Genomic DNA, 27,231 nt, shown 5'->3' with positions numbered 1-27,231 from the left:
AATAAGTTATTTTTTAGAATTTATTAGATGTCATAGACCCTTATGCTGGCCATTTTCGTCTACAAAATATATGTTCAAGTAGCACTGTAGATTGACTGTAATATCTAGTTATTTATAATAATCAAACTATTAATTTACAGGTTAAAAAGAAAAAAAAATATGAGGCTAAAAAATTCAAAACTTTTTTTATAAAAAACTTACATTAATGATTTTATTTTATTTATTTATTTTTATTTTTAAATAAAAATCGTCGGTTTAAGTTCATTCTTCGATTAAAGTAATTGTTATTGTATGAAGTAGTCAAACGTTTATAATAATAGGTAATAATTATCTGGCTTTATCGCAAATAATATAGTTTTCTTCAATTACATTCTCAATCTAGGTATTCATACCACAATGTTGTATATGTGTAATATAAAGTAAATAAGATATGCATATTTTTAGGACAGCTAATTATTCCAGGATTTTACTACAAGGAAAATTAGGGGGACTAAATTAAATTACAATTGAGAAATGAATAATTGTTGTTGAATAATCTACATGTTATTATCTGTGTATTATTTGTGCTCACGAATATTTCGGTAAGACGAATTCAAGACAGTAGCCTACTCTAACTTAGTCTTTTTCTACTTTAACATGCATGTACGTATATATGTGATTTATCATAATTATAACAAAAAAATATTATAAATGAAGTGGCCAGCATAAGGGTCTGTGACATCTAATAAATTCTAAAAAATAACTTATTAATGAAAATTAATGCTGTAGAATTACTTGACTATTAATGAAGTATTAATGAAATGTTGGGTACTCGCTGATTTGTGTACCTTTTGGCGTTTAATCAACCCTTATACTTAACATTTTAAACTGTAAGTTTTTGTTAAGGAGATTTTTGTACCTTTTGGATAGATTTTCCTTTTTCTCTATTTTACAAAGTTACATATCTTCTTTACAGATTCTTTTAAAATTTGGAATAAGCAATTCTATCATTATAATCTGATAAGGTGTTAAGTCGGAACCGTAACTACCACTGGAGAGATCTTTTTATAGAATGATTATAGTTGCGTTCCCCCAAACCATCCTCAATAACAATTTTTTTGAAAAAGCGTTTTGAATAACATAGGAAGGTATTTGTACGTAAATAGCAAAATTAAACTGCGATTTCAGTACTTCCTTTTAAGAGGAGTAAGAAAAATAAACTACGATTGCAGTACTTCTCCCTAAAAGGCAAAGAGGAAAGATTTTTTAATCGAACGACAATTCATTGATTTAAACCGGTTCACTCATTGATAATTTAAACGATTGCAGTACTTCCTCTTAGTAGGTGTAAGAGCAAGATGGCACTTCACAGCCACGTAGAGGAGCTTTAACCACTTATTCGGGCTGAATTTTATCAAAATCGGACTAAGCGTTATAGAAATATTGGTAATAATAGTTTTAGAAAGGGTCTTATTTGGGTGGGGCAAACTCCCCTCCTTATGAGGCACGGCGTCGAGACTTTTAAAGTGCAAATCTGTACAAAATTTCGATTCGAATGACACTTCATTCATGAAAATCGGTTCACGTGTCGATAATTTGCAACGATTGCTATACTTCCCCTTAAAAAGTGTTAGAGCTGATCGTCGCTTTAATGTTACGTAGGGGAGCCCTAACCCTATCACCCTACCAAATTTTATCAAAATCGGGCTAAGATTTACAGAGTAATTAGTAATAATAATTTTGGAGGGGGCTTTACATAAAGGGGGCTAACTCCTCTCCCATTCGATGTTCAGCATCGAGACCCCCAAAAGGCACATCTACATAAAATTCCGAATCGAATGACACCTCATTCATGAAAATTGGTTCACGCGTTTAGGCGCTACGTTGTTTACAAAAAAGGTAACAACAACAACAAGAACAAGAACATTTTTTGAAAAAGCCGTTTTTGCTCATTTTCGGCAACTTTTTTCTCGAAACCTATTAGATCTGGGTGGTTGCAAAAAAATTACAGTTATAAAGGAGGGTTTGGAGTAAGATTTAAAGAAAATTTGGGAATTTTATCTTTTATAGAAAAAGAGAAAAAAATTGTCAAAGTTGGGTGTTTTTCAACGTTACGCTTTTTCGTGCAGTTTTTGATGGTCAACCCTTATACAACTGTCCTACCGGACAGTTTTAATCCACTGCAGTATAAATTCCAACTTTTTGATCGATAGTAATTGGACTAAAATAGTTAACTAAAATTACATCAACTTTCTTTTGGGAAACCAATGAAGCCACAATTCCTAAAATCGTTCCCTTTGTTCAATTTTTGTACTTCAATTTTGTTTTTTAAGTTAATATAACTTGAATGATGTTACTTATCTGATTACTAAAGTGAACAAACACTGATAATAGATAACGGTGACATCTACATGTTTTATCTCTCTCTGACACATAATGAGAATACTGCCTTCAAACACTCGAACTACAATAATAAAGCTATTCTGCTCTTTGCAGTGAGAGCAAATAGGCGATAAGGGTAAAAAGTAATCGACAATGTTTGCTATGATAATCGCTATAAAGATACGCTAGATTGGTAGTGAAGGGTGAAATTCGCACGAAAAACAAGCGTGCACGTTGCGCAACTTGATAGAGTACGCCAAAGTCCTCAGATATACCAAGCGATAAAATTAACTGCCTTTCTGAAAATTTCCCTCTCTCCTCAGTTGTGTATTAAGGACTAAATGTCGTCAATTTTATCCCCAGTTACGATGCTAATCCAATTGCTTTGATCAAAAATAATATCAATTACTAACTGGCTAAAATGTTTTGGAGCAAGAAATTCATTTAAACATAACGCCAAGAATTCTGTGACGTGGAGGGAATTATTTCAATTCCACAATGTTGACTTATTCGGCCAGCATTACAAAAGTGTCAATATTTTAATCATGCAAACTCCCTAAGGCAGTTTTATAACATCCACAATTGCGATGATCTCTTTTTGTGCGAAGTAAATGTGTGTTAGATTTAGATGATTGTTTTGCCTTAACAAATTAGATGGATGCACTGCATTGATCGCTTATATTGGTACTTAATACCAGATTCTCTTGAATGAATTTAAAAAAAAATGTATTCTGCATGGCCAAAGCTGATTTTGAATCAACTTTTATTTAAGTTTCAAGGAAGAAGGGCCCTTCTTCTGATGGATGAAAATTATTAATTACAAGATCAATAGTCTCACTTTTTTCTTCTTTTTTTTCAGGTTCTTAAATTCTTTAATTCTTTTTTATTTTTATTTAATTAATAACAAGTTTTGAATACACAATGTACTTATTGTAGATTCCTTGTTTATTAGAAATCATCGTTCAAATGAATTGGGTATCACGTTTTTGGTATTTGAACACTTTCTCTAAACCCATCAATTCATTCCTGTGAGCAAATTAATTTAATAATTTATATTTTCTTGAATAAAGCATAGCAAGCGGGAAAGTACTTTATTTAGTTAATGAAGTTTCATTTCTTTGTACAAAAAAAAACTTTTTTTAATAAATAAAATTATGTTAACAAAAATTGTTTCTTAATTACTAATTTTGTTTCTAAAGTCAAGAATTCTTCATTTTCCAGATAAATTTGCTGGGAGAATGATGGGTCCCAACATTCTGGAAGTACTTAGGTCAGTAACATTGGTGTGGTCTCTGAAAAAAAATGAGCAAAAAATGGACTTTTAAAATAAAATGACTCTCTTAGGTATTATTATATTTAATCAGAAAAATATTTATAAGTATTGTCTTATTCTTTTATGACTTCTTATTACATAGATTTTTTGATTGTTCTTTAAATAAGGCGAGTCATCATGTGACCGGCCTCCGAACTGTTTTCTCGAATTCAGACGACACTATCCATTATCGGAACGACAGTGTTTTGTGAGTAAGGACAAATATTTGGGCAGGCTACTGGAATCGAACTCAAGATCCCTTCCTATGAGACCAGCACATTTACCCTAAATGTGCATTTGCACTAAACTAATGAAAATCTTCCCTCTGATGTCAATTGTTGAGGAATTTACTACGGTTTCACAATATGTTCATGTAAATCAACCATACTAGATAAACGTTTCGTCAGGTTATTAAGACATCAACAAGCACAAAAACATATAAACACCACTGATATGGAACAAAACATTCTTTAGTTTTAATAACATTCATTAATCCTCTTCTTTTTCTTTTGTAAGATTATCTGCAGATGACATTAGTTTAAAAATTTATTTTTTGGGCTAAATTTTTCAAGAATCCTCCAACAGAGCTTTGCATAGAAATGAATTTTTATACTTAATAATTTAAATATCATTCAAAACTCTCTTTCCATCTCTCTTTTTCCAATTTTGTTAAAAAGAAGTAGCCAGATTTTGGTATGCCTGTAATATTTTCTGTTCTGTACTTCTGATATGTCTAAAAAATTAGACAGACCTATGATCTAGATGTTATAGTATCGTAAGGAATTTTCTCATCTACCAACTTTTGTTTTTTAAAAATATACACTTATAGCCATGTAGATTGTACAATCGTAGGTTTTGGAGTGACTATAGCGGGGATTATAATTGCACCGGATCTGAAAAACAAAAATGAGTAGGGAATTTTTAAATGGACATTTATACAATTCAATAAATCCTGAAAAAACTTCTGCGCAAACGTAATGATATCAGGGATATTTCACTTCATTCAAAATAAGTCCCCGATAGCATACGGTTATGAACTTAGAAAAATTAAGACAATTACAATAATTTGACCAGAAATTTGAATGTTAGGTTCTACTTTTCAAATGAAAGGATCACAAAGCAAGTGAAGGTTCCATACCCGGGCTGGGTCATGGTTGGATTTGATTTAATGGATTAATAAGAAAAATTAGTAGCATAAAGTACGTTTAGTTAAATAAGTTAGTTATTCGCTTCCATCCATGCACATGATCAGAACATAAAAGTATAGTCTACCAGAAAAATGACTACTCTACACTTAAGAAAAAAAAAAAAAAAAAATTATAAACACTGGCTCTGCACAGAAACAGCATCCAGCGATCCAAGGTTATATTTTGAGTTATTTTTTTTAAGTTTAATCAAAATTTATATTGAACACAAACCAATAAAATCCGCCTCATAAAATCGTTAAGCCCTAAAATGGTCATACACAATTTTATAAAAACCAATCGGCTTACACTCCCACTTTATTTCATTTTATTGTTCATTTTTTAAACCTAACGCAAGTCGATATCAATGACTGAACTGAATACTGAAGTGTACGAAGATAGATAATTTCGAACATTAACATGTTCCCTTTTTGAAAAGACAATAACCTCTCTTAAAAGTACATATATTATCAGTGTTAAATATACTATAGTCAAAATAAGAAATAAAAATATAGCCCATTCTAAAAAACTACCATCTTCACAAATACTTTCAGGAAGAACAGTCTTTTTAAAGACCTACGCGGAGAGGCTCCTCGAAGTGTGTCTATTAAGTTAATTAATACCTCTAATATTAAGCTACTTTTGTTATAGAATTCCTATTTAATAAAATATATTTCAGAATCCAAAAACTTAATTTCAATTTCAAGAATAAAATAGAAGCAATTAAACTTGTTTAAAAGAATGTCTAATATTGATTTAAATTTTTTATTTAAGGTTTTCTTACGGGTTTATATAAAGAAATCGCTTAATTATTTTGGGAATATCTCAAATAAATAAATTTCAGATCTAAAAAAACATTTTATCTTCTATCATAATTTTGAAGTTTATGTTAACAAATTTTGGACATTTTTACAGATGCATTTTAGGATAAAAATAAACAATATTCTACTATTAAAATTAAAGAAAAAATTAAGGTTCTCACAGAAAAAGTTCTCAGTAAAATGCAAGTTTTCTTAAAAATATAAATGTATGCGTAATACGTTAAAAGAAATAGATTTAAGTTTAAAGTATCTACTTAATATTTTAGTATATTTGTTATATAGTATTTTTGTTTTAAAATATGTTTTCAAATTTTGCATAATTTAGTATTTTTGAAACAGTGATCCCAATTTTTCTCGTTATTAATAAAAACTAAGGATTAATTTATCAACTTTAAAAACATTCAATTCCAAATCAAGTTTAAAAGTCAATGTTAATTTAAATCACTTTTATTTTGGACTTCAACTTGAAGTAAATTTTGTTTTATATAATCTCTGTTTTTTTGTTTGTTTCCCTAAAATTATTATTATGTATTGCACTTAATTTAAAAGTGAAAAGAATTTAACCCAAATGGATCAAGCCCACTTGTGATACATTCACAAAATATTTTAAAAATAAATAGTATTACAGAAAGAACTCAGATTCCATTTCTGGTCGCCCAGTCCTCCACCTAGTTCTTAACTCGACTAAAAGTAATATATACAAACCGTTATTTACAAATTGAGTTTTGCGGCTCTTGTAATAGGAAACTTGGATCCATCGCAGATACCCCTGGAGTCATCTAGTGCTAAGTCCAATAAAGCAACACCACCTAAGCCCTTCGCTTTAGAGTAGGCAGCGTGATATCCTGCAGTCTCTGGTTCTACAAAGCTCACCCACAATCCTTCAGATTCACCTGCCCTTCTGTCAGGCAATCTGAAAGCATATGTTCCCAACCTCTTGGAAGGGTCAGTCATACGACGTATCATACCAGCTGGTGCGCTAGGGTTGGTAGGTGAAACTAATTTCACGCAAGTCTCATAATATGAAAGAAGACCTGAAATGAAAATAGAGTTGTTAAATTATGGGAGTTTATTATTTAATTAATCAATAATAAAAATCAACAATTACTACGAATACTAGTTAGTATTATTGCTATTTCACTATTATATTCAAATAGAAATATCATTTATGATACCATCAGTCTTGGTGTGGGGTCCTGCAGGACCTGGTCCGTCAGCAACAAGTGGAGGAACACCAGATAATCCTGAATCTGTAGTTAATTTCCAAGATCTTCCCCATGTAGCAATGCCAAGATTCAGTTTCTGGCCTGTAAATAGCGTAATAAAAATTAATTTTTAAGCAGTGCAAAAGAAATTCTGCTTTTCCAATTATTAGCGTATTAAATAATAATAATAATAATAATAATACATGGTCGAATAAGCAACGGAAAACAATATTTTGTCATTTGTTTCACAAATATAAAACTCAAGAAATTATTTTGTCCTCACTTAAAGCAGACATAAAACAATCATAACAAAAGTAGTAGTGCTAAAGTAGAGTGCTACGTTGCAGTTATCACTTTCTTCAAGAAGCGCAGCGGAATCTCCACGTAGCTAAGGGAAGTAACTGTAATTACAATACATACTACTAGTAATCTCGTTTTTTCTGCTTTCCTGTAGGAAGTATGAGATATATAAATCATTATGAGCTCAAGAAAGAGATCAGATCCCGCTGAGAAAATAGGACTGGAGATGTATAGAAATAAGGACGTGGAGCCCTTTCAGGTCCCGGTAGAAAGCCGAAATAAAGGATGAAACGGCATTCCTCGAATACACCAAACATCCCTCGAAAAAAAAATTACAGCCAATCATCTCAAAATGTGGTTGCGACCAAAAAGTAGGGAAGAAACAGAATTAGAGTCGAATGTATCAACAAACTTTAGAGCTTAAAGTGAAAGAATTCAAAGCCTATAGTTCTAATCATTTGCTCCAAATAAGGGCTGCGGTCATGGGTGTGGACATAGACCTGCCCGAGAAAGAGATGAAACAGCTTATAGTCGGGGGCGAAAACAAATAGGGTGAAGGGACCAGTAATTGACTGGGCACCAGTAATAAAATAATTGACATACCAGAAATAAACTGGTATTATAAGGGATATGAGCCGTTTTTAGTGGTGATTCTTTCAATTTCGTTGTTGAGAAGCCTTTGGGCAGGAGTTCCAGAAAAATATTAATTATTGGAAGGTTCCTTGGTACCAGTGGAAGGTTATTTGTGTTAAAAGTTCAAAATCAAGGAAAAAACAAGCCGTTGCTAAGGAGGATTGATAAGAAAATAATTTTTCTTTTTTCTTATTTTTCGTTTATTTGTTCATATATTCGTGTGGTTATCAATGTTCTGTTATAATTAGTATTACTTGTAGATTTCATTTATGGAGTTTTTTTTTAACTATAAGAAGCATTGAGGATTAAAATGGGGCTGTCAATCACTGGTCCTTGAAACGGCAATCTGCCCAGTAATTGACATGTATGTCAATTACTAGTCCTACAGCTTTTTTGTTTGAGACCAGTGATTGACTTCCTGGGAAAATGATAAGATAGGTTGATAAATTTTATTATAATTAAAAATTCAATACATTGTAAAATAAAATCATTGATAAAAATCGGCAACATAAAATAAACAGTAAAACTTCCAACAAAATATGTTTAAATTAATGAATTAGCAAATGTACGCCTTATTTCAAGAGGGCTTGCAGAATGATTATTCAACAGAGAACAACAATGTATGAACAACAAACTGGAATAATCGTGATCGCCGAACAGCTTCCGAGGCCTACGTGATTGATAAAAAAGACGCCCACTTATCGGAGTTGGAAAATCTCTCATTCTCCCTCAGTTTTGGGTCCTAGCCACATGACAAAGAAGAAAGGGAGGAAATGGCTGAACCATAGAATTCCATCAAATAAAACGGCCAGGGGGAAAATGAAGCTCCCTCAAGAGAAGTACCAGGTGCGAAATCAAACATACGTGGAGAGTTGGTGACTTTGTGATGTTACACATTAATAACATAAAAAAGATTGTAAGATCTATTATATTTACCAATTGACAGACATGTTGACCGAAGACGAATATATAGCATCCCATAGGCTAAATAGGCTAAACTGTATTTAAAAAAAATGAAATCGGTATGAAAACCATTTTTAATTCCCAAAGACGTGAAGGTTGGATCGCCCTGTACTACTTTATGGAGAACGTTACCAATTTAATAAAACCGTTGATGTGTGAGGTTTTCAAATGGCTTGTAATTTCAAGTGGCTAATTATCAATTACATAAGATATATTATGATGTTCATTTCCTATGGATTCCGAAAGAATATTTTGTTTTTTCATTCATTTTTTCTTTTATGGTGTGCCTATTTTAATAACACATATTTTTGTCAATTGGTTACCTAGTTATGTGAATATCAGTGGTTTATTTGTAGGTATGTGTATATTAATACCTATCCTTTCCAAGTTAAAGAGTCAATAACAGATATATATTTTTTAATCTAGTGTTTTTTTCATTGACGTTTCATTTATTTATTACTGTTATAAGTGCGAATGCTTACAACCTGTGGCGGGACGCGATATACGTGCACACAATGTATAATATACATGTGCCCAAGAGGTAACTCAGTAATAATAAACAATAAAATACTGAATAGATGCAGAAAGTAAGAATGAATTACATTCAGATAGTTTGGTTTCGAAGCAAATGACACTGGCAGCACAGATTGTGGAAAATATTAGCGAAGCGCTCAAAAAGAAGGGAAGCGTAGGAGAAATTTGGTTCACTAGAAAGCACCAACAAATCGAACCCAAGGCGCGTAGATGCCATCGGTAGCAGCGTTATAGGCGGAATGAATGAAACAAGGATGTGACCACATAGTCTAATCGGAAGTAGAGAGGGTAGTTTGGTAAAGTGAGAACCAAAAAAGTTCCCCAAAAAAGGTTTAAGTAACAAAATACTTAGCGGAAACTTGAAAGGATAAGAGAGCGAAAGAGTTGAGAGAAAGAGATAAAAGCGAGCCGACAGACATTGTGTACGATCTAACAAGCATGTTAGCTAATATCTCCTTGGTACTGTTGAAAGTAAGGGCTGTTCTTCAAATTACCTGTCTGGGTTTGGACTTAATTAAAACTGTCCGGTAAGACAGTTGTGTAAGGGTTGATCGTCAAAAACTGCATAAAAAAGGGTAAAGTTGAAAAAATATTAGATTATTTAGGTTTGCCTATTTAAAAACTGATTGTAATTAATTACGGATAAGACTAATTTTTGTTATAAATCCAATTGAAAAAGTGATTTAGGTGATTTATTTAGATTTAAAAGTGATTTTGAATGCATACCTTATGTCATTTCATGAATATATTTGTATGTCAATTACTGGTCCCACACCATGTCAAACACTGGTTCCACCGAAAATTCGGTATGTCAATTACTGGGTCATTGACATACTTACAAAAAAAATCATTTTTGGTTGACATAAAGATCGAATTTACTGCTTTTAAAATATTAATAAAATAAAATACATCCTACTGGAGCGGTACAATTTTACAATCTACACCTGGAGCCAAAATAACGGAAGTTATTCTATCTTAAACTCGAATTTTTTCTTAAGCAGTCAATTACTGGTCCCTTCACCCTACTATGTATTCACATTAATTTAAACACACATATGAAGTTTACAAACATTTACGACCACAAGTCCTTTTAGAAAACTTCGTTACGAAAATTTCAAGAAGAGAAAGTGTGATTTTTCGCGCGATTTTTTAAAAAATCATTTAGTTTATTTTAATATAACTAAATAGATAATCTCAGTGTAATTTATTTATTTTATTCACCATTATTCATGAGTGCATTTTTTAAATTAAAAATAATAAATAGTAATTCTTTGATAAAATAACAGTAAGCAAGTTTGATTTTTGACACATAAAAAAATACTGACCGTCAGCTCCATGTTCCAACCAATATCGAACAGTGTAATCAGTGTTCTGAAAATCCAGTCTGGGGTATTCAAAGTACAGGGGAGTGGCAAAATCGGCCTTCTCTGGCGATCTTTCTGGGGTTCTGTAATCCGTCGTCCATAGGTTAACCATATCCACATAAGGCATTAGTTGTCTGACATCCATATAAGCTGAAAATTGTAATTTAACTAATTAGAATAGAATATTATTTGATTTGATGCGACAGATGTTTATTTATTATTTATTTTATTTGAGAGTCAAGTCTCTCTTTTTCAAGGAGTTGACATATTAACAATTTTTACAAACATTGTGCGTACAATTTACATACAAATTTAACTTCTAAGAATCATAAAATAAGAAAATGGCAAATTAAGGAAATTGCCTTCTTGCTTGTTGTAAATAAATAAATGAAAATTAAGAAAATAAAAAATACTAAACAAAGAAGAACGCAGAAATAAAAGAAAAAATAATAAGAAGAAAGGAATGCATAGATTATCATTAAATTAATCATTAGTTATGTTTACATTAAAATAGATCAGCCCAGTAATAAACCCTATGTAAATGATTATAAGTCTTCCAAAAATTCTAGTCTTTTTAAACAATTGGCAATGTAATAATAAATATCATTGAGTTTATCAATACTTGCAATTTGTAATTTGTTCACAATATTCTCTTCATCATTAAAATTATGAGCAATATATTTCCCTTAATATTTAAACCTAGCTTCTTTATGAAGAGGACATTTAAAGAATAAATGATATACATATATTATTAGGGTCTTTCAAGTTACAAAGAGAACATAGATTTTCTTCAAAAAAATAAGATACTCTTTCCTTTAAAATGTATTTTTAAATGTCCAAGTGGCTACAACCTTAGCTGGCTGATCATTCTTAATTTCCAAAAACTAACATGAAACGATTGGTAATATTCTCCCAAATTTAGATTACACATATTTCGGAAAAGGGAGTTATATCTGGACTGGCAGTACCGCTTCAATATCAAGGCAGAAATTATTATTTTTGACCTTCTCCACTAAATTTCGAATTATTGCTTTATGATATTCAATACATTCAATACTGGTTATATCAGATATTCCTACCACTAACAATTTTCTGCTCATCTAGGAGAACCAATTATAAGCATAATTAATCTTAAACTTTGGGAAGTCGCGTTGATAAGATAGATGAAGGGTTCCCTTTTCCGAAATATATGTAATCTAACTTTGGGAGAATATTACCAGTCGTTTCATGTTAGTTTTTGGAAATTAAGAATGATCAGCCAGCTAAGGTTAACGCCACTTGGACATTTAAAAATATATTTTAAAGGAAAGAGTATCTTATTTTTTGAAGAAAATCTATGTTCTCTTTGTAACTTGAAAGACCCATTAGAACTTCTTATCTTCTTACCACAAGTTAATTTGATAATTTATTTAAATAACGGGTTTAATGAAGTAGTTTTTTTTTTAGAAAAATAAGTATTAAGATATAAGAGCCAGTAAAATTGTAGGTAATAAGTTGAATAAATTACCGGTAGAATTGACATGAGGTAATAAAGCTATAGAAAGTAACTTTCCGTCCGCTCTCAAAACAGCTTTTAATTCTCTCACAAGCGCCACAAACTGGTCTTTGTGTTCGGCAGCCTTGCTGTCAACTCCAGCTCCAAAAGTCTTTTTAATTTTATGCCAAATAGAACCTGAGACAAACAAACAAAATCCTTATTTATAAAAATACACTCGAAATTCTTTACATGGGTGACCAGTACATGAAAATAATCAAGAGACAAAATAAAATAATTTTTATATTAACTCTATGTATCTTTTAACATAAAAAGATTCAATAGAAATTACTAACTTAAACTAGTTGTTTCATATTTTTCGTGCTGCGGTGGGAATTGCCAAGCCAAGTCAATACCATCAAAGCCGTACTGCTTTAGGGTCGTTGAAACAGAATTGATGAATTTAGTTCTTCTTTCAGCTTTCTCTAACTGTAACAGACAATTATCTAATTCAGAAAAATAATAATAATTAAATGTAAACTAGTTTAGTAAGAAAATATTTAATTTTACAATGTTTTTTTTTATAACTTCCATTTTTTTTTATTTGAATGTACGATCCTCTGAATTGAAGATGGCAACTGTAATCAGAACAATGTCCTGCCCACATTTTTATTTAAAACTATAATGGTCGAAATCATTGGACTTCTAGGACACACCGCAGTTATTGCAGGTTGCAGCCTGTAAAGGATTATAACACAAGGGTGTTATATAAGTTTATGAAATATGGCATGCAACCGAGTAGTTACAATGGGACTTCACTATGAAGTTTCAAGCTTTTAAAAGTTTCGTAAAAACTATATGGTGCCAGAGTTTAAAACTACGAATAAGTACAAAAAAAAAGAGTTCATGCCGCTTTAAATACACATCAGTAGGATGAATATTTATTCCCTTTTGCTCTAAGTCTTCGATCAAATTCTTGTCAATAATTCCAGTAATTGTGAGAATGATTAGTTTGCCACCCGGGAGAGTGATAGTCCTACTAATCGTCAATAAATCTGACCGCTCGCAAATTGCCAATATCAAAGTATGTTGCAGCAATATTGTCAGAGTATGGTTCGCTTACCATCCCGGATTGCACCCTTCCAAAACCAAAGTTTTGGATATGCCACTACTCATGTTGGATTTCTGCAACAGCTTTTAATTCTAGTTAATTACATGAACTCTTATAAAATATATATTTCCCTTCTTATTTGTTAAAAATTAATTTTAACTAGCTTTAATTCATAAAAATCACATTGGTCATAAAAAACTTACTACTTCAAAGTATTTCTCTGGATCATCATTGTCCTCATAGCCACCCACGGAGAGCATAACAGAGAGTCCTGGAAATGCTCTTTTAAGTTCAGCAACTGCTCTGTACTGACCTTTACCTTTTTCAAGATCTAATTTTTTGTCCACAGGTTCTAAATGATAATCATCATCATCAATTGCAGTAAACCCGTACAGTAAGTGAGTGCAATAAGACAGTCCTGGTTTCATTTCCTCAGTAGTCACTTTTGCAGTACCTAAAAACAAAAATTGGAAATAAAATATAAACTTACTGGATAAGCAAACTCTTTGGTGAGAAATGGTAAATTAATTATTTTAGAATTATAAATAAGGTGACCAATCGTCCTCCTTTTGTAGGTTCTGTCCTCCCTCGAAAAATGTCCTCCTACCTGTCCTCCTTTTCGATATGTTAATCTCTGTATTCAGAAATTGTGTTGAGTTTTTATCGAAAGAAATGCCTGATATTAAAATCGATGACAATTGTCTGTTTGAAGAAATTAGAAGACTGAATATATATTTAAATTCTGATAAATTAGAACAATGGGAAAATCAACATGTTGAAATTGATAAAAGATGGGTGGAAATATTTATCCATTTCAAAAATGAACACATTCCCTATGAAAATTTAGTAATTCCTGTTGAATTTACGTTGTGCTGCCCTGGAACAAATGCAGCAGTTCAAAGAGTTTTTTCAATGAGTAATGATTTTTGGCTAAGTGAGAAATCAAGATTGAATGTTGATACTCTAGCTGCAGCACTTACTGTAAAGTTCAATATGAAGGATATTTCTTGCTCCGAAATTTCCAATATACTGTTAAAAAATAATATATTGACAAAAAATATCCATTCAATGGAAAAATACTCGTTTAATTAAATAATTATAGTAAGCATAATTTGTAAATTATTGAATTAATAAAATGTTTAACTTATTTACGTTTACTTTTTTCTTAAATTTTTTTGTCCTCCTTTTCATTGTAAAAAAATTGGTCACCTTATTATAAAGGCACGGCAAGAGTAAATCCTGAAATCTTAATGCCAGAGTGGTGTTCTTTATAATTCTGTTACAGCAATACAGAAAGACTTTTAAAGAGATTTTCATCTTAATTTTTGTGACCCTTTGATACCAAGCACAATAGGATTAATAGAACTTTATTTGAAAGAATAGAAAATTGTATTAGCCTTAAACGTTACAAATGTAAATAATATTTATAACGATGAAACGTGTACAGTATTTTAAACTATCTTAATTTCAAAGATGTATTGTTCAAATAACTTCCTGCCTTTAACAATGACTGTTGGAAGCATTCTACATCATTCGTTAACCTTGGTACTGAATCACATATGATGGTAGAAACTTTAAGAAAGCTGAATTGCTTAATATTTGTTAATGTGTATATTTAACATTAATTAATAAAAATTGCCTTCTCTCTATATCTGACGTCATTAGCTGTGAAACGAAATAATTCAACATACTTCTACAGTGTTAATTAGTTAGGTAAGAGCTGTTAACGTCGCAAAAAGGCCGGTTTGCTGATCTGGCCATTTTTTTTACGGAGGGGATCTAAATCTCTCTGCATTATTGAAAGTAAAAATAATTTTGTAAATCCTACAAGCACTCTTTCTTGGCACAGCTGCACTGTCTGTTTAATAATCATTCTTTATTTACATATACCCACAAAAGAATAAATAAATATAAGAAAAGATCCAGTATTTAACGACTTGAATATCAGTACGTCTATCAGTCTGACGGACAGAATATCTTTAATAAGTAAAGGAAAATAAGAGAGAATGTCTTTAATAAGTACAGGAAAATAAAGTTTGCACAATTAGATCATAATTAAAACTGTCCGGTAGGACAGTTGTATAAGGGTTGACCATCAAAAACTGCACGAAAAAGTGTAACGTTGAAAAACACCCAACTTTGACAATTTTTTTCTATTTTTCTATAAAAGATAAAATTCCCAAATTTTCTTTAAATCTTACTCCAAATTCTCCTTTATAACTATAATTTTTTTGCAACCACCCAGATCTAATAGGTTTCGAGAAAAAAGTTGCCGAAAATGAGCAAAAACGGCTTTTTCAAAAAATGTTCTTGTTCTTGTTCTTCTTCTTCTTGTTGTTCTTGTTGTTGTTCTTGTTACCTTTTTTGTAAACAACGTAGCGCCTAAACGCGTGAACCGATTTTCATGAATGAGGTGTCATTCGATTCGGAACTTTATGTAGATGTGCCTTTTGGGGGTCTCGGCCCTGTACATCGAATGGGAGAGGAGTTAGCCCCCTTTATGTAAGGCCCCCTCCAAAATTATTATTACTAATTACTCTGTAAATCTTGGCCCTATTTTGATAAAATTTGGTAGGATGATAGGGTTAGGGCTCCCCTACCTAACAATAAAGCGACGATCTGCTCTTACACTTATTAAGGGGAAGTATAGCAATCGTTTCAAATTATCGACACGTGAACCGATTTTCATGAATGAATCGAAATTTTGTACAGATTTGTACTTTAAAAGTCTCGACGCTATGCCTCATAAGGAGGGGAGTTTGCCCCACCCAAATAAGGCCCTTTCTAAAACTATTATTACCAATATTTCTACAAAGCTTAACCCGATTTTGATAAAATTTAGCACGAAGAAGTGATTAAAGCTCCTCTACGTGGCTGTGAAGTGCCATCATGCTCTTACACCTACTAAGAGGAAGTACTGCAATCGTTAAAATTATCAATGAGTGAACCGATTTACATCAATGAATTGTCGTTCGATTCAAAATCTTTGCCTTTTAGAAAGAAGTACTGTAATCGCAGTTTATTTTTCTTGCTCCTCTTAAAAGGAAGTACTGAAATCGCAGTTTAATTTTGCTATTTACGTACAAATACCTTCCTATTTTATATAAAAAGGCTTTCTCAAAAAAATTGTTATTGAGGATGGTTTGGGGACCGCAACTATAACCATTCTTTAAAAAGATCTCTCCAGTGGTAGTTACGGTTCCGATTTAACACCTTATCAGGTTATAATGATAGAATAGCTTATTCCAAATTTTAAAAAAATCCAATCTGTAAAGCAGATATGTAACTTTGCTAATAGACAAAAAGGAAAATCTGTCCAAAAGGTACAAAAATCTCCTTAACAAAAACTTACAGTTTAAAAAGTTAAGTATAAGGGTTGATTAAACGCCAAAAGGTACACAAATCAGCAAGTACCCAACATTTCATTAATACTTCATTGATATTATTTAAGTAATTTTACCGCATTAATTTTCATTAATATTTTTTAAGAATTTATTAGATGTCACATACCCTTATGCTGGCCAGTTCATTCATGATAGTTATAATTGTGATAAAATGTATATTATATCTTCGTATAAATAGGTACTTTATTTTAACTCTATTCCAAATTATTCTTCTGATTCTGAAGTTGTCACATATACATGCATGTTAAATTAGAAAAAGACAAATTTAGAGCCGGCTACTGTTTAAATTTGAATCACGGAGGATTTAAAGCAATATTTCAGTCTTGAATTCGTCTTACCGAAATATTCGTGAGGACAAATAACACACAGTTAATAACAAGTAGATTATTCAACAACAATTATTCATTTCTCAATTGTAATTTAATTTAGTTCCCCTAATTTTACTTATGGTAAAATACTGGAATAATTAGCTGTCCTAAAAATATGCATATCTTATTTATTTTATATTACATATACACAACATTGTGGGAAGAACACCTAGATGGAGAATGTAATTGAAGAAAACTATATTATTTACGATAAAGCCAGATTGACTACTTCATAAAATAACAATGACTTTATCGAAGAATGAACTTAAACCGACGATTTTTATTTAAAAATAAAAATAAATAAAATCATTGATGTAAGTTGGTGTAAGCAATTTTTAAAAAAGTTTATGAATTTTTTAGCCTCATATTTTTTTATTTTTTATAACGTTTTCTTTTTCACCAGTGATTAATAGTTTGATTATTATAGATAAATAGATATTACAGTCAATCTAAGTTAAATGGTGTGCTACTTGAACAAATATTTTGTAGATGAAAATGGCCAGCATAAGGGTATGTGACATCTAATAAATTCTTAAAAAATATTAATGAAAATTAATGCGGTAAAATTACTTAAATAATATCAATGAAGTATTAATGAAATGTTGGGTACTTGCTGATTTGTGTACCTTTTGGCGTTTAATCAACCCTTATACTTAACTTTTTAAACTGTAAGTTTTTGTTAAGGAGTTGAAACAGAAATTCACTGAACAAATAATTAAGTAAATATGTTTCAAAGGTTACACAAAAATAAGACCTTAAACGGATACTTCAGAATCAAAGTGGTACTTAGAAATGAAACCTTTGACGTTACAGATGGAGAATTGCCTGTAAAAATTTGCAGATTGAGATATTTAATAATGGGAATTCAAATTGGAATTTTCGTAAAGGGAATTAACTAATCTCTGCATAAAGTTCAACTGTCTCGTTACAAATCAGTTAAGATAGAACAATCGGCTAGAATGTGCACAACTCAGTGCTGTTATTGAGCAAGGGTGAGAAATTAGGACACAATAATTCACCAAATAAATTGAACAGCCATTGCAGTGGAGACATATTTTAAGACCTGCAGAATATCATTTTATCAAATTAATAAAACTACTACTATTGTCCACAGTTTTATATAATAAAGACAATTCTCTGTGTTACCTTACTTCCAGATTAAACATAAATTCAGAATATTGGGCTTAACAAAAGAGAACGCTACAATGAGGTAAAACCTCGGTAATACAGCTAAGAAAATCGGTTTTAATAAATTATTAACATTGAATTGAAATTTTAGTTAAGGATTTTCTATCAGATTTAGTCATGTAGGGTAAATACTGAGACCTCAGTGGGTTATAATAAATCATTATTATTCCATCATCTGCAACTGATTGAAATAATATTTTCAACTAAATATTTTATCTGTCGTTTCGTTTGTGCTCTGAACCAAACCCTTTTCCAATTTAAAGAAAAAAAAATATTATTTATAATTTATCCTAAGAAAATAAATATTTATAGGAGATAATGTTTAATGAAGTAAATTAATAGCCTCTGCAGATGATAACCATAAATTTTTGACCTGATTAGGATAACATTAGATAAATGTTTCTACAAGTAAGCAACATACATATCTAATCAATTTATTCTGCCCTCTATAATAACGTTATTTAATAGATGGTTGTAATCTTCTTTTTCCAGGATCTATCTATTTTCTTTAAATATTTACCAGAGTTTAGGCTTTATTAAAATAATTTATTTAATTCATAAATAAAAACAAAATTGTACTGTTTTTCTTCGGGCATAAGAAGAATCAGTAATTACCTTGTTATTGAGAAACATGCACTTTGAATTTTAAAACTTGGGTAATAATTTATTTTATTTATTCCTAATTTAGAAACAGCTTCATTATAGATAATATCTATCTATATTTGAATATTTTGTGCCTCTTTGAAATGTAATGTTTTTGTTTATAAGGGTGATTACTAAATTTTTGAGATTTTAATCCTAGACATAATTAACTAGGAAAATAATGTCGAAGGAATACGAGGGTCGTTTGAAAAGTCCGTGCAAAGTCAAAGAGATAGCACTACTGGCGCGAATCGAGGTTATGTTTAGTTAGTAGCATCTCTTGGAAGAACACACACCGAGTTTCAGCCAGATCGGTCTATTTCTTTGTGCTTGGCATTCGTTTGAATCGAGGAGGTCGATTGATTTTCAAAAAATGGACGAAAAAGAATTTCGTGTGTTGATTAAACACTACTTTATGAAAGGCAAAACGCCTCAGGAGACTAAAGAGAAGCTTGATAAACATTATGGTGACTCTGCACCTTCGATTAGAACAGTTTATAAGTGGTTTCAAAATTTTCGGAGTGGCCATATGGGCACAAGTGACGCTGAACGTTCTGGACGCCCTGTTGAGGTTACTACTCCAGAAATCATTGATAAAATCCATGATATGGCGATGGATGACAGAAGAGTGAAGGTGCGTGAGATTGCTAGTGCTGTGGGCATCTCGAATGAACGGGTACATAATATTTTGCATCAACATTTGGACATGACAAAGCTATCCGCAAGATGGGTGCCGCGATTGCTCACGCTTGACCAAAAACGAAATCGTGTGAAGTGTTGCAAGGACGGTTTGCAGCTGTTCCAGAAGAATCCGCAGGACTTTAAGCGTCGTTTCGTCACTGTGGATGAAACATGGATACATCACTACACTCCTGAGACCAAAGAACAATCTAAATAATGGGTTACCAAGGGGGAATCTGCGCCAAAAAAGGCGAAGACTGTTCCTTCGGCCGGAAAGATTATGGCGACTGTCTTTTGGGATTCGCAAGGAATAATCCTCATCGACTATCTGGAAAAGGGTAAAACTATTACAGGTGCATATTATTCATCGTTATTGGACCGTTTGAAAACCGAGCTGCAAGAAAAACGCCCACGATTGGCCCACAAAAAAGTCCTTTTCCATCACGACAACGCACCAGCTCACACCTCAGCAGTTGTGGTCGCAAAATTAATGGAAATAGGGTTCCAACACGTTTCACTTCCCTCCTATTCTCCAGACTTGGCTCCCCTACTATTTGTTCCCCAATATGAAGAAATGGCTGGCATGAAAAAGATTTTATTCAAACGAGGAGGTGATTGCAGGAACGAATGGCTATTTTTCAGACTTGGACAAATCCTATTATTCGGAAGGGATCAACAAACTAGAGCAGCGTTGGACGAAGTGTATAAGCCTAAAAGAAGATTATGTTGAAAAATAAAAAAGGTTTACCCCAAAAAATTAAGTAGTTTTTATTTTTGCACGGACTTTTCAAACGACCCTCGTAAAGTTAAAAACAAAAAACCAGACCGAAAACTAATAATAAACAACATTTGTCTTTGTCCATCTAATTTATTCTTCACCAGCTAATTCTAAAATTACTTTAAGAATTTTGGCAATTTCTAAGTTTTTGAGCACTAGCTTTAGTAATTTTAGAGCTTTTTTTAAAAAGTTTAATCGAACATAAGATTTTAAACGTTTTGAGTTCCATGCAATTATGACATGTACGTTTTTATTTCATTATCTTCTTCGCACTGTTAATTACTTTTTCGAACCGAGATTCTAGTTTACTATTACAGTTTCCAATAAAACTAATAATGAACTGTTTACAATTCCATATCGAATTATTGTTTAATTAAGACAAAAACAAATCATTATGAACACATTAACAAATTTCCGGAAACTTTCTATTATGCAAACATAATGCATAAACATTTCTATTTATATTTATAGATTTTGTAGGAATCTGACAATTACATCGTTCATTACAACGTTATTAACCTTATTGTCACTGTTTTTGTTGAAATCGGGTGCGCATTTAACGTAAATGCTTGTGCCGAAATAGTTTTACAAAGAAATGGTTATTGTAACTTTTTAATTGTAAGAACAGGGTCCCACGAAGTCTTTTCCCAATACCTTGAGCCTGGAGACGGTTTAGCATCGAGCTTACTCACTCTTTCGTGATACTATTTTGATTTGTCGGGACCTAATTCCTATAAAACTAATTTTTTAGACGACAGACAAGGAACTTTATAAACTATTCCGTCGGCTTCACGCACGAGTCAAGGCGCACACTTGGACCTTCCGTTGCTAACTAGTTAAAACTATTTACTGTACCATTTCTGAAGACCCTTCACCACATCAATAGCCAAATTCATCCTAATTAGTGAAGCAACAAATACTTACACTCCGTCTTGCGTCTTCTCCAATTTTTTCACCAAACTAAACATGAAAAAATCCCAATCCAATAATCAAATACTAAAATATCCACACCATCCTTCTTCTTCCGCCATCTCCTTCGCGTCCCAGTCGAGCCCTTCCATTGGTCTCTGACTGGTCTGTTCTCCCATCCTTGCACGAAATTCAATTCTCCTCTTATTTGGAAATATCTTTCAATGTTTTAAATGAATTGCGCAATATGAGAGCGTTCTCTTGCCAAAGGTCAAGAATTTAGATCTGTTCGTCCTTGCATCTGCTCCGCAAATACGCAGAAGCAATATTAAGGCAGCTATTGGTCACCAATATTGTTCGTGGTGATTAATCAAAGTTCTTCTCTGTCTATCGCATTTCAAACACAAACTTATGTTTTTACCTAGAGTATTTATTGTGTTGGCTTATGTATCTAATACCTCCAACGTTCAACTCTGCATAAAAACATAGCAGTAATACAAACTTATACTGCACCAGCTAAAATCAAGGGCGGCTTTTCTGTAATCTGTAGTACAAATTTTTTATTTCTTCCTCTTCCAACGCCCTCTGACTTTTGTCTAAGCAAACAGCTTACAAACTCCTCCAACAATAGTAATCACCCATAATCCATTTTTTTATCCGCTCTGTCGACCTTTCAGCTTACACTCTTGAATAACTCTGAATTGAAACCTTTCTTCCTCACATATGCAGCTGCATCACAGTTTAAGCCACTTTCTTTTAAAATCCCCATTCTAATTATCATTATCATTTACCATGATCTGACTCCATACAAACTGATACTGTATAGTCATACTTGGCTACCTCTACCTGTTTCCTAGTACCCAGGCAGGGGTACATTTCGATAGGTTTTCTCTTACCAAGGGCCTCCTTGCACCTTTGTCTGGCAAGAGTATGCTTCTTAAGGCCGACCTTTTTCAACTTAAAATTAATATTTCCTCCAAAAATAATACAAACAAATTTTCCGAGCCATTACTTTTCTAAGCGACGTCGTCAACTTCGAAACTTCTTCTATTTTTACACCGAACGTAAAAGTACTAGTACTTGTGAATTGAATTCATGAAAGAGAGTTTTAAGCGAGCCAACCACTTCTTCAGTACAATTAACCTGCAGATTAAACTAAATATGGTTGAAAAATTTGGTTGGATTAACAATGATCGTTAATATTATGATTGTCTTTCATGTGTCGTGTAATAACTACAATAAAGAACAGTCATTTGATGGTTATTCATACCACGTCTTGTTTTTTCTTTTTTTTTTGCAAAATTTCAAAAACTGGTTTAACCGGTTCTCTAATTGTAAAACATTTTTTTCATGAGACATTTTTGTATGCAAAATATTATTTTCAACTATTTGAAAGTATTCTAGGGAGTTGAATAGGATTATCTCCTATAACTTCAATGAAGCTAGTGTTTGTACTTTTGAAGCAACTCAATTTGACTTAAATTCAGACTCTTCAAGAGATATTTTCTCAAATCTCATATCGCTATGGCGAAGGAGTAAGTAAACTAAGCTTTTTAGTCTGCAATTAGGTTTCTTGGTACCGCGATTACACTACTACTAGAAATATATATATATATTTTTAATATACCAATATATTTGTACAAAAGGAGTTAGTAACTTCTTCTAATTTTTTTTTTTAACCATTCAAATCAACTGAATAGTTTTTCGGAGCATCGATTGCAGAGTGTCCCCTATTCATAAAATTTTCGCCTTTTATTTGAACAGTTATAATGAAAACTATTGGAAATATAAAGAATATTAGTATTACTATGTAATTGATAAAAACTGTTAGAATTTATTTTTCTAATTACAATCATAAATAACTTTCTCATATAAAGATTATTTATTTAAATTAAGATTATTTGATGAATCATTTGTTTATTTCAATTCAGGTAAGTTCGAAGGTCAATATGATTCCCTCTTTTTATTAATAGACCTTGAATCTAATTAGTTGCAAAAATTACTTAAGGAAAATAAGATTATTTTTAGTACACTTCTCTAGAAGGAAAATTTACGAAGAAATTGTTCTACACAGATAATTATGCTGAACAGAATTAATTCATCTATCCTCTTTCACTTTCCTGATACCAGTGTTAGATGTTAGCTATTACATTTCAAGGGCATATTATAATTTGAGAGCGAAATTATTTATTCTATCTTGAAATTAAATATCTTATTCCTGTATTATTCTTACATACTCCAGAAAATCGGGTTACTTTATCTCATTTTATCATCTGTCAGTGTACTTATTGCTGATCTCCATGTAACATAGCTCTGTCAACGAGTGTCAGTAATTGGGCAACCCAATTTGGTCAATTCAACGACCTAATGCGAATAAATTCCTTCTCTTAATTATTGTTCAGATAAATGAGCAGATTTTTTTTTTTTTGTATATTTTAAAAATAAAGTGTTTCTCTAATCCCAAACTTAAAGAAATTGTTTAGTGTAATTGAAGTGTTCACATTACTGCCTTTTACCTGTAATGAGAAAAGTAAGTACTACATATTATTCTAAAAAAAGTAGGATAATATTCAAGAAAATGTGCTGCAACAATTCACCAGGTTTAGCTTATTTATTCCTCATTATCTAACCATACGAAATGGTCTCGTAACAGTTCCATGCTTGGCTCCATACGGCTAATTGTGTCTTGCTTCAGGACATTTCATTTCATTTTCCTTTAGCCAAAGAAATCTTAGTGTTCAGTGCAGGTTGTTAGCATATTCAGTAATTTATTGCATATTATTAGAGGGGAGGCGATTCAGTGTCTAACACGCCACAAAAGAGAGTGCCAATCATTAGGCAACATCCTACTTTACAAGAGAAATCCATTCTTTAGTGAAATTAAGCAAGTTTAGCATATCTAAAAAAAAAAAAATTACATAGTAAAGAGCTTTTTTCTTCAACTCAAGGAATAAAATATCAGCTTCTGACAAAATATTGCAGGTTACCCAAAAAAAAATATCTGAACAAGTTACGCTAGTCTGAAGACTTCACATTTTTGGACATTTGAATGAAAAAAAAAAAAAAAATAGAGGTTTCAATTAATGGTAAAAAAAGCAAAATAATAACGATAACAATGTCAATAATTTCTTGGAGTGTTAGTCATTTTGTTGCTAAGAGATGGTTGAAAAAAAAGTCAAATTTAAGATTAAAAAAGGTAAAAATTAAATAAATAAAAACATTGAAATTGAAAAGACATGCTTTGTCTCATTGCTTGCGAAGGTAGGAGAAATCACATTTTTCTATTGAATGAGAATATATAATTGGCAGTGCTCATCATTTACTTTAACGGGTAAAATAAAACAAGGAGATGCACCAATAAAAACTATTGCTAAGAATCATTTAGTGGCATCTATCTCACTTTTAGGGACGAAAAGCAGGGTATCAGTTCTCACAAGGTGAAGAATGGTAGTTTACTATTTATTCAGGAGTGGAAGCAGTTTTGAAGTCGTTAAATGCATCTATAAAATTGAGGAAGTCACACATTAATTGCAGTATCAAGAACCATTTACGTTAAACAATGGATATAAAAGCAGCAATGAAGATTTATAGCACTTGATACGTTAAATAATGGACGATGTTCGTTAAAAAAAAAAAAAAAAGTCAGCCCGAACTTATCGTCACATTATAAACAGCTTATAGTAACGTAGGAATTTCAATGCCAAATTATGCAAAATTATTTGGAAGCAGCCAGCTGATATCAGGGAAACGAGATCTACATTATTGTAAGAGCTAAGAGTAGTTTGATGTACCTCTTTAATTTTGCCTGTTTGATAATATTGCTGTGAACATATACATGCACTTTGGTCGTACTTTGTTTATTTATGTAATAATTGCAAAAAAAAAGGGTGCAGTAGACCTTTTTCATAAATAAATTAATAAGATTAAGTAAAAAAATAACAGAAGAAAATGAGAAAATGTGCGATGATTAGGTTACATTGCTGAAATCCTATCGAAAACACTTTCGAGAAACAAAAAATAAAAAAGTTATAAAAATGTTATACGCTTACATTCATAAAAAACAAACGATGAAATTCTTTGACTAAATGGGAGAAGTAACGAAGAGATGAAAGAAGTATTAAAAGGATTTAGGACATCATACTGATGACGAAGTGCAACTGCAGACAATATTGAAAGTAGGGAAAACAAGAGACATACCAAAATGATATCAATGGGATAAGTGAAAATCATGCAATCACAAATAGCAAAAACTTCTGCCCATTTTTGGAATTCCAAGCAAAGGACCTACTCCAAGGTATTAGAAGACAGATTGAGGCTAAGCTGGCTGAAGTGTGGGGGTTCAAATGTTAGAGGACATTTACAATTGCTTTCATTTCTGAAGTTGTAAACAATCAAGCATTTGAAATAAACAACTAAAAGTAAAAAATTGCTGTTAAATTGAACAAAAATAAGTATATTTATACAAACGTAATAAATTATTTCATGATGGCCGAGCTCGGCAACAATCTTAAATAATTTTGAAGACGGGCAATCCTCTTTAAACCATTAGTTTTCGATTTCTTTTAATCATTGGATACGGATTCGGGCAGTAAACTATCCACATAATTTATAACTGCCAAAAAAGACAATGTTTAATTTTTTTTCAAATTAGCTTTCATTAGAAATACGGTATTGGACAAAAACTTCTAACATCTTACATTAAGTATAGTGCATACGGTGCACAAACTAAAAAGGACTGCTACGTGAATCGGGAAGAGATCTAGAAAGAGTCAGAAATGTGGGGATTAGAACATCCTTCAAATGAACTGCTTAAATGCTTTTCTATTTTTTTGAGGAAGGGTACCGAAAATGTGTATTAATACGGAAATCCTAAAACCGGTTGGAATGTGCAGTTTAGAAGTTAGAAACTTCTCTGAAGAAGATCGAAGGTCCGAGAAGTGAGGAAAAGAAAGTTTTTGTACAGAAATAAATTTAGAAGGCAGATATCTAAAAAGATTTTTACATAAGTAATTAATTGTTGAAGTTTGTAAGGATCTTGTAGTAAATATACCTAAAATTTCCACTATACTTTAAACGGTAGACGAGGAAATACATACGAAGAAGGAGTTATACAAATAATTGCGAGTATACATTTTAAAAAATGTGCATAAATGTCAGCCAGACTCCATTTTGCAGTTTCAATTTTCCCTAATCATATCATAAATCAATTTATTAAAAATCAGTGAATTTAGAAATCTATAACATTATCTAAAGTTGCAAATAAGGAAAATCAAATTACTGTGGAGAGGATAGCTTGAAATAAATCATTTATACCTAGTGACAGTAGTGACATACTGTTCAACTTCTTCCAAAGTGACCAGAGAAAAAATTATTTATTAAATTTATTTATAATGAGAGAAGCATACTTTTTGTGGGGCTAAGTATAAAATAGTCACATTACTGCTGTTTATCTTTCTGATAAAATCATTGTAAGGACTGAAATTCATGTTCTTTGAAAGAGACTTAAATAAAAGCTAATACCATTTTGATACAAATTCTCAAAGCAAAATGGTTTTACGTTTTACTTATTACTTTTAAAATAAACCACCAATATCTAATTCCACATAAATTTTAAAGCAATAAATTAAAACCAACCTTCTCTCCAATATGATTTTCCATTCCAGTAACAGACTACTCGAGCTGCTTGCAAGTAAGCTACACAGCAGAGCAGCAGGCATGCGGTTAGTCTCAGCAACATTGCTCTCACAGTCTGGCTAACACAAACGACTGGATTTACTTCGTACGCAACTAATTTATAATGTTATCCCCACTCCTAAAGATGCAAAAGATTTCTATTCTACTACTGTCATCCTCTCCCTAACTTTGTACCTCGCTCTTTTGTCATTCCTTGGATTTATTAAAGCTATAAAACAGCTCTTAGGACATAACAAGTACTCTTCATTTATATATAAGTATTCACTAACATTGTTAAAATAATGTATGAAAAAGTGGTAAAAAAT

The 27,231-nt window shown here is 31.7% G+C and overlaps 1 protein-coding gene across 4 annotated transcripts; it reads right to left on the bottom strand.

Moving 5' to 3' along the window:
• Positions 1 to 3,426: 3,426 nt before the first annotated feature.
• LOC141449291 (chitinase-like protein EN03) lies at positions 3,427 to 27,025 on the bottom strand. Of its 4 annotated transcripts, none has more exons than XM_074118558.1 (8): positions 26,867 to 27,025; positions 13,466 to 13,716; positions 12,508 to 12,640; positions 12,185 to 12,349; positions 10,639 to 10,827; positions 6,854 to 6,985; positions 6,384 to 6,712; positions 3,427 to 3,653 (listed from the first exon to the last, which is right to left on the bottom strand). In XM_074118558.1, exons 1-7 carry the CDS (start codon positions 26,967 to 26,969, stop codon positions 6,390 to 6,392), a joined length of 1,296 nt encoding a protein of 431 aa, XP_073974659.1. In that variant the 5' UTR covers positions 26,970 to 27,025; the 3' UTR covers positions 3,427 to 3,653; positions 6,384 to 6,389. The 4 variants fall into 4 exon arrangements, with proteins under 4 accessions (XP_073974659.1, XP_073974657.1, XP_073974661.1 ...); XM_074118556.1 differs by having other exon boundaries at positions 6,394 to 6,712; XM_074118560.1 differs by lacking the exon at positions 3,427 to 3,653 and adding an exon at positions 3,702 to 4,566.
• Positions 27,026 to 27,231: the final 206 nt, after the last annotated feature.

The sequence above is a fragment of the Rhodnius prolixus genome, unplaced genomic scaffold, assembly GCF_049639745.1.
Source record: "Rhodnius prolixus isolate KJV_2025 unplaced genomic scaffold, Rpr scaffold_2, whole genome shotgun sequence".
Lineage (NCBI taxonomy): Eukaryota > Metazoa > Arthropoda > Insecta > Hemiptera > Reduviidae > Rhodnius > Rhodnius prolixus.
The sequence above is the reverse complement of the archived record's forward strand: the minus strand, read 5'-3'. Positions and strand labels throughout refer to the sequence as shown.